The 11016-nt window shown below is 40.1% G+C and overlaps 1 protein-coding gene across 1 annotated transcript in view; it reads right to left on the bottom strand.

Moving 5' to 3' along the window:
- CXCL13 (chemokine (C-X-C motif) ligand 13) overlaps positions 1-3494 on the bottom strand; it is a 6276-nt gene extending 2782 nt beyond the window's left edge. Inside the window, exons 1-3 of the mRNA XM_011966218.1 lie at positions 3483-3494; positions 2856-2984; positions 934-1066 (exon numbers count right to left, since the gene is read on the bottom strand). Of these exons, the coding sequence (XP_011821608.1) occupies positions 934-1066; positions 2856-2919 (197 nt within the window). The 5' untranslated portion in view covers positions 2920-2984; positions 3483-3494. The remainder of the gene's footprint in view (positions 1-933; positions 1067-2855; positions 2985-3482) is intronic.
- Positions 3495-11016: the final 7522 nt, after the last annotated feature.

Here is an 11016-nt window from a genome sequence, read left to right as displayed (position 1 = left end):
GAATTTCTCATAATAATTTGAAACTTTCATTTCTGTATCTGGTTAATATTCATAAATGCAGAATTTGATGAAAAGATATGAAATCAGATTTTTGTCATTTCAAAACAATCAACGTTAAAGCAGAGAAAATTAAGGTGCATTACCTTCCTTGGCTGACAGGCAAGAGACTTGAGTCATGACAGAGAAAATGGAACCAAAAGAAAGGGGTCCCAGTTTTCTAAACAGCCAGGGGAACTGCTCCCAAATAAGTCATGGCTAGACTTCACATCTCTGAGTTTGATGGCAATAATTGTAGTTTAGTTAGACATTATTGTTAAAGACATTAGTGAAATGCCTTTTTAGTGAAAACTATAATGCCTTTTTAGTGAAAAATTACCATAAGCTTTTGATATCCCATATTTCAACTGGTCCAAGGCCCCAAGCACTGGTAACAAAATGTGACAAACAGGAAGTAGCTGCTTACAAACATTGCAAAAATCTAAAGAAGTCCATGGGAAGAGCCACTAATGAATGCCAAGTCGGGGATGCCCTGAGAAGGATGCTGTGCCTAATACTTCAAGGTGTCGCAAAGAAGAGGCTTTGGAATGGGGAAAATGTGAATGGAGTCCTGGCTAATGCACTTTCTAATCCTTTCTGACGGTGTGTCTCAGGCAGTTGGTTAACCTTCCTAAGCCTCAGCCTGTGAGGAACAATAGGCTTACCTTAATAAAGTGGTTGAATAAATAAAATCAGTATGTTCATGTAAAGCACTTAGCTCGGGGCTGCTACAAGCTAAGCTCTTCGTTACTAACAATTCTCATTATTAGTTTGAGAATTTTTAGCAACACTCAAGTAAATCTCTTCTACATTCTTGAGTAAGACTACTGTATGGTAACATTTAATCTGATTTCATTGGGAGAAAGAAATCTTATTTATTTTTTTCTTGAAACTTACATGATTTCTTTCCTTGGACAACCATTCCCACGAGGCGAGATTTGAATTCGATCAATGAAGCGTCTGGGGATAAAGACTGAGCTCTCTTGGACACATCTACACCTCAAGTGTGTGTAATAGACCTCTAGAACACCTGTAAACACAGAATCAATTATTTTAATCCATTGGCATATAATTCATAACTAGAATTTAATTACTAATCTTTCATACTGTACGTTTGAAGATTTAAAAGTTTCAAGTCAGTGCTTCCACTCATATGTCTTTAGTTTGTATATTTCTGCTTGCCTTGGCTTGAGTATTTTTAAATGTTTTCTACCAATGTGTAGAAACTTTAAAAATAAAATTAGCTTTTAGGCCAGGCACGGTAACTTACACCTGTAATCCCAGCACTTTGGGAGGCCAAGGTGGGAGGATTGCTTGAATCCAGGAGTTTGAGACCAGCCTGGGCAACAAAGGGAGACCCCATTTCAAAAACCAAACAAACAAAGCAAAGGAAAACAAAACAAAAATTAGCTTTTAGAAAAACACAGCATTTTTTGACATTTGTGATAGTGTTATGTTTGTACTCAGGTGATTGTCCACGTAATAACATTTGAGAACAGCCTCTGTAGGGACTTACAACGCAGTTATAATTAATGCAGTATAAAACCAATGGATTATCGTCACTCCCACCACATAAAAACCGAGGACATGACCTGGCTCTAGAGTCCTGGGAGCGATAACATGCTGGAACAGAGTTTTCTCTATCAGACTCTCTGCCACCCTCCCCTTTCCTCTCAGAAAATGTCACAAACGTTTTTGTTTAATATGTTGGTCCTCTGTCTAGGTTGCAAATCATTACCAAACAAAAGGCAATCGTAAAAATTCAAAACTCTTTTTATTTAATAAAAGCGATTAATGCTGGATGGGTACCATTAGTACCCATCTCATGAATTTTAATGGGATCTAATGAAATCTAAGGAAAAGACATTTATCAGATCTTTTCTATCCAGCCTACTACTGTGCTTGACATACATTTATAAATAAAAAGGCTCAACTCTCAAGATGTGTATAATTTAGTAGGGGAAACAAGCAAACAAAAGCTAAAATACCACAGAAAGTTGTATTACGCTCAACATCTAATGTGTGTGCTGAGAACAGAAGATGTAGTAAGAGTTACCTCTGCCGGGAGCCATGGGAAAGCCCCATGGAGAAAGCAAGAAATTAGGGTTTTGAAGAGTGAAAATAACATGTGAAGCAAAATTAAAACTGGGGGAGAAACCTCCTCTGTGTTTTAAGAACAAAAATTTGGTCTTCTAAATCTGAACAGAAGGCTTCTTTCTGCACATGTATCCATTCCTTCAGCCACATAAAACTTACTACTTCAACTGGATATTTATCTATTTACACAAAGATAGCTGCCCCACTTAGACATGGAAGTCTGCTTCTTTGCAGAAGGTGTGTAAATACCCCTGGTGTACTCACAATGGTGTACTCGATGTCACATCTAACCACCTGGAAATACATGAAGCATGTTCACTGCAAGAGACCAGTAGAGTTCAATAATCTTTAAACCCTATATAGGGTTTGGTCAGCGTGGGTAACATTGAGAGGCAGAACAAAGAAGAACTACATGTAAAGAATTATATATAGCAGGAGCGGAATCTGAAAAAGGCCGGGAATATACAAGCCTAATATAATTCACATGAATATTGGACTTCTGGTATCTCTTTTTTCTATAAATAAAAATCTTAACAATATAAAGACTTCCAATTTTGAAGAGTTAAATTCCTAAACACCTTACTTTGAGAAATCTAGAAGCAACAGAGCAGTTTTTCCCCCCTTTAGTCAGACTTCCCTGCAGTTTTTAATTGAAAGAAAATTGAAGTGGTTAAAGACTATTTCTGTTCAACAAACAGTGAAACATAAGTGAAAGATCTCACCTTGGACTGGAGAGAGGCTGCTGACCAGCAGCATGAGAAGCAGAGATGCCGAGATGAACTTCATTCTGTCTGGAGGTAGAGTTCAGACTTGAGCTCTGAGTCCAGGCTGTGGGTTTTCAGTACCAGAGACTCCTATTTATTTATACCAGTAAGGGCCCTCCCACTGCCTTTGTCTCCAGTAGGTCAGCTGCATCATCAGTTTTAAAAGCCCCCAAATATTGCTGAGCTTGCTTTTTTAAAACTTCTCTTGCAAACTTTATAAATTTGTTTCAGAGCACTATAATAAAATAGTTCTTGCAAACGTGGACTACAAGTGCCAGAGATGCTGGAGAAATCTGAGGGTGGGAGAAAGGAAAATCTATCAGCTTGGAAGCTCCGAAGCACTGTCTTTAGTAGCGCTATTGGTGATGGTGGCTTTGATTGCTTCTCTCAGTGCAGGGTGAGCCAGGTTTCTCCATGGGATTAGATATATACTCCATGACATTGGGGACTCCATCGAACACATCACATCCCTAGCATGTGGAAGGGATTCCGGCCTTTGGTAGGTGCTCAGTAAATATTTGCACACCAGATGAATGTCTCTTTATATGCAGATCCTAACGCTGATTATGCTATTGATTTTCCTACCAGTCTTTTCCATCTCTTATTTTACTATGTGAAATATATGATTACTTGTGTAATCTGACCATCATGGAATTCTTAGAAGGGGGCAGTAGGCGTCCCCTGCTTTGTGTGCCTCTGTCTGCATGAAGGGAGGGAGACAACAGCCTTGAGGAAGAGAATCTCTCTGGCTGTCGTGTGTAAGTCCGTGAGCTTGAGAACCATGTGGCAGGGGAGGGAGTTATTAGAACTACATTAGAGGGTGAACCCCATATTACAGTCTGTTTGATATAAATATATGTGAAGTTTAGTTTTGATCCCACCAACTAGTCCATGGGGACAATAGCCCACAGCCTATCCCATTTTCTAGGAGCTCTTTGATTAAAAAAAAAAAAAAAAAAAAGTACATAGAAAGTGGCTAGTCTGGCCTCGAGTACCACTAAACTGCCCTGGAAGTGGACAAGGATGATGTATCAAACCAGACCCACTAAACTGCTAAGAAATCAGAGGTGTGGGCTTCCTGGCGTGATTTCCTAAACAATTTGGTTTTTGCTAATCAATTAGCATTGTGGATGTTTAGCATCCCAGGTGCCTCAGTATGCATGGGGGTGGAAGTGGAGGAGTGGTAATGCCACACAACCTTCACACAAAAGCAGTTCTCCAGTCGGCCTGAACGCAGTGATAGGGCACTCATTGATCTTGAGGCAGCCCATTCTATTGTTTGGCAGTTCTAGTTGCTAGGATGTTCTTCCTTATGTATATGTGAAAGCTGCTTCCCTAGCAGTTTGCTTATGCTTGTGTTGTGATAAGGGGTTGAATTTTGTCCTAATTCAACCCCTTATCACAACACAAAGCAATTCTAAACAGTCTTCTATATGATGGCAATCCAAATATATGAAGGCAGAGTGTGCCAGTTGTGCCAGTTGCGTCCTCTGCAAAGCAGCTGCTGAGATGGACATTGGAGTAAAAGAAGGTTATTCAGAACAACTCCTGCGATAGACAGAAGGAGGAAGGAGGCAGAATTGGGCAGGGGGAGCCTCAGATTGCAATGCTGATCTGGTGAAGTCTACAACAACTCAGTGGGGAGCCCCAGAAGAAAGACTGTTTATTAGAGGGGCCCACAGTGGGCAGAAATGTTCAGACTCTGCTTCCCCTGCCGTGCTTGGTCCTTAGCTGGGCCCCCTCAGATACAACACGGTCTCTGGTTGAAAGCTGAAGCAGAACCTGAGGAGGTTATCAGTAGAGGCTGTCAGCTAACTGCACTCCTTGCCGCTGGCCAGCAAATTATTTCTTTAAGAGAGAGTTGAGTAGGGCACCTTTGAGTGTCAGTCAGGGTTATAAACTAGAGGTTAACAGCACAAAGTCTGAGCTCACCATGACTTTGGACAGGTCACTTAATTTCTCTATGCCTCATATTTACCACTTTCCACATGAGGATAATAGGAATTCCAAAGGATTGTTTGGAGAAGAAAGCACCTGGTATATGTAGAGGGTTCAGCCGAATACTGGCATGTAGAATGTATTCAATAAATAGCCTGCCTGTCTATCTATGTAATCTGTTCGGGGGAAAAAACTGCTCATCGCTTCTAGATTTCTCAAAGTAAGGTGATTAGGAATTTAACTCTTCAATACATCCACTGCCCCATCCATACATCCATCCGTCCGTCCATCCATCCATCCATCCATCCATCCATCCATCCATCCATCCATCCAAGATCTTACTAACTTCCACTCCAAAACCCACTTTGAAAGTAAATACTCCTATTTCTTTGAATTTGTAACAGTTTGAAACTCTCTCACCATCTTGGTTTACCCTTTTGAAACCTGTTGATTTTTTCCATTGTTCCTCATAAGTTATAACTACCTTCCCTTTTGCCTCCCCATCACCCTCTCTGACTCACAGCCACAGACATGCATACACTTACATGCACACATCTGAACATTATGTTACCTCAAGTATGGCTTTGCCAGTATGAGCTAGAGGAAACCCATTACCTCTTTTGTTCTAGCACTATTCTATTAATAGATTCCTAGATTGAATAACATTATTCTAGTAATTTATATTGAGTTGGTAGGCAATAACATTCCTGTTTTTGAAAATGGTCAATTTCTTACAGTGTCTAATTCATTTTACTCTTGTGTGATATAATCTTGAGACCCAAGTATAGAAGTTTTACATTTGCCTCTAAGTACTATATATTTTCTTGTGAGAGCAAAAAATGAGTGAAGCTGACAAGAACTGGAAGAGTATAGGTACAAAGTTACCTGAAAGGGAGCTCTGAATAAACCTAGGAAACTCCTAAATTGGCTGCTATTAAAAATAGGACCACGAGGTCAAGGAACTAATTGCAGAACAATTCTAAAATCTGACTTTCGTTTGTTTAATGCCCAGAGTTCTGGATTTAGCTTATTTAGATCTAAGAAGCCTTATTCATGTCTGCCCCAAGATGGGGCTGGAGGTTGGGCAGCTCTCAGATAGTCAGATGATTCTAGAAGTTGCAAGTCCAACACTACATGATATCATCTTATGGTAGGGGTATACATTTCAAAAACTCTGATGCCAAGAAGAAAAAGTATTTAAACAAATAGATTTAAAACTCAAATGGAAGCCATTTATTTTTAAAATAGCTTTTATAGATATCCTTGTTTAGAAACATAAAAATATATAACTCGGTTTATATCAAACCTGATTTTTATCATCAGATACATAAAATGATAAAATTATAGGGAAGATTTTTTTGCTTCACTTTGGAATCAAATCAAATTTTCTTTCCAGATCCAAGAACAACTGGGTAATTTAGAACCTTGGTACTTATATTGCGATCCAAGGACTGGCATCACTAACTCCACCCGAGAGCTAGTTTAAAATGTAGAATCTCAGGCCCTGCATTCGACAAGATTCTCAGGAGGTTTGAATGCATGGGCCTGCTCTAACATAAGCTGCATAGTTTGCTGTGACATGCTGTTTCTGTATAAAGATATGCATATTCAAATTATCTTCAGAGATATGTTTGGACAAGTCATTTCCTCAGAAAATGACGCACAGATACCTTATTTTAGTAAAAGTGGACAGGACAAATCCACTCTAGATGTCAGTACTCACTGACATCTAAATGCAGAGCAGTGACAAGAAGGAAACTCTCTCTCAAGATATCAAAAAGTAAAATGTCACTAAAACAGTGAGATGGCATAATTGGCCAAAGTATCTGACAATCTAAATAGTCAACAGGTATTAAACGAGAGTTAACGGTAGAGTTTCATGGTGATTACATAGTTTGTAGTAAGAGATAAGACAAATGTCACTGTGATACAATTGAGAACATTTTCTTTCAAGTCACTCAACTAGAAAACAGAAACTTACTGTATCTTGTTAACACGTATTTTAACCTGCTGAACATCTGACATCTATTTGCTCCCACATAACTTTCAGCACAATAGAAAAGTATTATAACCTTGGAGGTGAGAGCTCAGGCTCTGAAATCAGACTGGCTGGGTTTGTATCCCGACTCCAACACTTATTTGCCTTGTTAACTTCTCCAAGTCACTAGTATCAGTAACACCATCTCAGGGGATTATGTAGGTTACGTAACAGTGCTTGGAAAGTGTTTTATTCAGTGTTAGGCAAATAGCAAACACTTCAATAAATGTTAGCTGTTTCTTTTAACCTTTGTGAAAACACAAAAATGTGAAGTACATGAAAAAGTAACTTTGCTCAGTTTGCAAGTGAAGTTCCTGACGTGAATTAAAATGTCACTTAGGTTTCCAGTAGGCACATAGGTGATATCTTGAGATTATGACTCCAGAGTCCTCTGGTTAAAGAGCTGTTCTTCTTTGACACTGATCATCCACACTTTGTTTTTACCTACTCTCCTCACAAGATACTTGTAGAGGTTTGTATTTCGTACAAATGTACTGAAGTTTTACACAGCGGGTGTTTTATTTTTTGTCATCATTTTATTTTTATTTCACTAATTTTAAAACAGCTTTATTCAGGAATAATTGATGTAAAAAGAACTGCACGTATTCAGTGTGTGCAATTGGATGAGTTTGGACAATGCAAACCTGTGCATTTTGCCATCATTTGCATCTTGAGCGAGCCGCTTTCAACAGCCTATTTTTTGCCACACCGTGATTTCAAGACCTATACCTGCAGAAAAGACATTTTTCGAAGGTAATTAAATTCATATTTCAAGTGTTGTTTAAACCCAACTTAAATGCAGGGAATCCACCTGCGTTAAACGCAGGGAAACCACCACAAACCTAGAACGTATGTACTGAAAGCTATTACCTTGTAGGGTGGTGATTCCCCAAGAGACTGCTAGATGGCAGCATTACTTACAGAAACAGTTCGCAGGAAGGAAAAGGTCTGTCCTCAGGTAAAGAAGACCCTGCCTGTGTGCTGAGCAGAAGAGGTGTGTTGCATTGTTTCAAATTTCAAATCATTTATTTGATTTGGCTTATTGCTTTAAAAATATTGTGAGGTTTGAGATTTTTTTTGATTAGGCTGAAATATTAATGAAGGAGAGGAGAAAAACCCCTAAAAATCTGAAATAATCCAACAAATTCTTGCCCAAATCCAACGCCTTATTCCTGAGGTTGCAAAATCAGATTGCACATTGGTCCTCTGGCATGAGATCACATTCGGCCTCAGCAGTTGTTGGGCTTGTACCTTCTGTGATTAGAAAGATTTCTGAGAACAGCAAGGCCACCACATACCAATGTCAAAGTGATCAAACAATTGTGCTTGTGCTTTTAAAGAATGGTGCATGCAGTGAGCATTAGCAAAATAATCATCTTGTTTCTCCTCTACTGATTCTATAATGTAATCATATGTCATCATATATAATCATAAGTCATGTAGATAATAAGTCATCATCTGCTTTTTTCATTCAGTTTATATTTATGTTATAACTATGAGTGGAGACCTGGACATTATAAATAAAAGTCAATAGTTTCGTTTTCCAGTAAGAGAACCCTTATGCAATTTTGAAAGTTTTTGGCATATCACTTTGTTCCCTTAATATCTGCTAATCTGCAAACCTCAGGTGCCCTCAAGTAATATGCTCAGTGTCATATTGCTTTGCTCTTTTCTCTTCTTCATCTAACAGCTATTCTGCTCCTCCTCTCACTGTGCACTCTCTCCCTAGGGGTGTATGTCTCTTCCCAGGCCTTCAAGTTTACATGTAAGTTCACTCACATTGGTATCTACTCAATAGCCTAATTACTGGTCATTTCTTCATAGAGGCCTCCTAGATACTTCTAACTAATCATATTATCCCCAAACTGAACTTAGTGTCCTCAAAACCTGCTCTATCTCCAATATTCCAAGTCTTAGTAAATGGTATCATCATTCACTCAGTTGCTCAAAAACTTGCTTAGAAACCGGGGAAGTTATCTTGAACTCCTTCATTGCCTTTAATCCCCATATCTGTTTGGTCTCTGAGAGCTGGCACTTGTATATCTTAAAATATCTTGACTGTCTCCACTTTTCTCCTGTTTCACTGCTAGAAACTATTCCCAGCCACCACTGTCCAGCTGCTACAAGAGCCTGCTAACTGCTCTTTTCCCATCCCCAATCCCGATCCACTTTCCACACTGCAGCCAGTACCATCTTCTCAAAACACAAAGCTGTTTGTGTCTTTGCTGTGCGGCAAAGGCTTCCCACTGAACCCTGTGTGGGTAAGTTCTTAGTGGATCCTGGTGCTCTCTCCAACTTCCTCTCCTGCATCATCCCTTTGCTGTCCACTCCAGTTCTCACAGATGGGGTTGAGGACTCTTTGCAATGACTCTGCCCACCACTAGGGGCCTGAAGTTCACAGGCTGAATATCTTCTGAAGGACTCCAATTTACATTCCAAATGAATACAGTCGGCCTTCCTTATCCATAGGGTTTCACATCTGTGGATCCAACCAACTGTGAATCAAAAATATTTGAAAAAGACCATGTCTGTTCTGAACATGTGCAGACTTTTTTCTTGTCATTATTCCCTAAACAATATAATAACTATTTACATAATATTTACATTGTATTAGGTATTATAAGTAATTTAGAGATGATATAAAGTATACAGGAGGATGTGCACAGGTTATATGCAAATACTGTCCCATTTTATATCAAAAACTTGAGCATCTATAGATTCTGGTATACATGGGAGTCTTGCAACCAATCCTCACGGATACCGAGGGAGGTTCATTGGCAGTACCTAGATATTGTTAATGTTTTTTCCTCTAGCTCTACTCCTAAGACTCCATTTTTATCTTCAGTAATAGTGTTGGGGCTGGCAGGGCATGGTGACTCATGCCTATAATCCGTTTACTTTGGGAGGCTGAGGCGAGTGGATCACCCGAGGTCAGGAGTTCAAGACCAGCCTGGCCAACATGGTGAAACTCTACTCTCTACTCTACTAAAAATAGAAAAATTAGCTGAGTGTAGTGGCAGGTGCCTGTAATCCCAGCTACTCTGGAGGCTGAGGCAGGAAGAATCACTTGAACCCGGGAGACAGAGGTTGCAGGGAGTCGAGATCATGCCATTGTACTCCAGCCTGGGTGAGACTCCATCTCAAAAAAAAAAAAAAAAAAAAAAAAAAATCATTGTGTTGGGGCCAGGCCAAAAATGGGACATGGATATTTTCGAAGCTTAGAGTTGGGCGACACCTCACCTTCCTTCTGTAGAATGTGTTCACTATGGAGTCTCAATGTTTTAGTGTATAATGAAGAAAAGTTTCCCGCAATAACCTGCCACTCTCCTATATGCCTGTCCCTTTCTGATGGTGTAGCTCTGTCATCAACCAGTGGAGGAGAGGTGAGGGCCAGTGCTACCCCAGAGCTGGTAGCTTGAAAGTGAAAAGACAGAGGTATTTCTAACAGCTATTAAGGACAGAACACAGAGATTGGACTGAGTTAGGGGATAAACTGGAGCAGTGCCTCTCTCTGAGCAGCAGCAAAAGGTCAGCATTGCTGCTGGTTGATGTGGAATTTATACTGAAAGCCACGCCATAGTAGGCAAGGATGTTTTGCTTTAAAAAGTGACATCTGCCTCTTGGTAATACATGCTGCAGGTGCAAGTGTTTGGGGGCTCCAAATTCCAGTGTGATGCAAAAAGCACTGGATTTTTAATCAAGGGAGCTGGGCTTGAGTCAGGCATGTCTATCTCTGGAGGTTGCCAGAGTGAGTCATGCAGAGGACGAGAGGAGTGAGCGCTTAGCCAACTGGCTTCAAGTCCATAGAGGTCCAGTTTCTCCTTCTGCCCTGAAAACCTGGGTCCGCAGAGCCATCTTAAGTACCTCGAGCCCAGGGCAAAGGTCCTGGTAGCACCACTTCTCTGGAGTACAGATCACTGGAGCCATTTGTCTCCTCTACAAACAGGGACAACAATGAAAATAATGAGACCATAGGCTGGTCAGGAAGTCCCCCAATACTTGCATCAAAAGTACCCATTTTAGCGGCTTGTCATTAGAGCTATTGGACATCAACATAGCTCAAAAGCTTCCCTCTGGCCATAATAAAACATTTCATGTCACAAATCCCAGGGACAGTGTCCTGGCTCTGTTGACAGGCAGCTG

The sequence above is a fragment of the Mandrillus leucophaeus genome, unplaced genomic scaffold (genome assembly GCF_000951045.1).
Source record: "Mandrillus leucophaeus isolate KB7577 unplaced genomic scaffold, Mleu.le_1.0 Scaffold75, whole genome shotgun sequence".
Taxonomy (NCBI): Eukaryota; Metazoa; Chordata; class Mammalia; order Primates; family Cercopithecidae; genus Mandrillus; species Mandrillus leucophaeus.
Note: the sequence above shows the minus strand (reverse complement) of the source record. Positions and strands in the feature narration are given on the sequence as shown.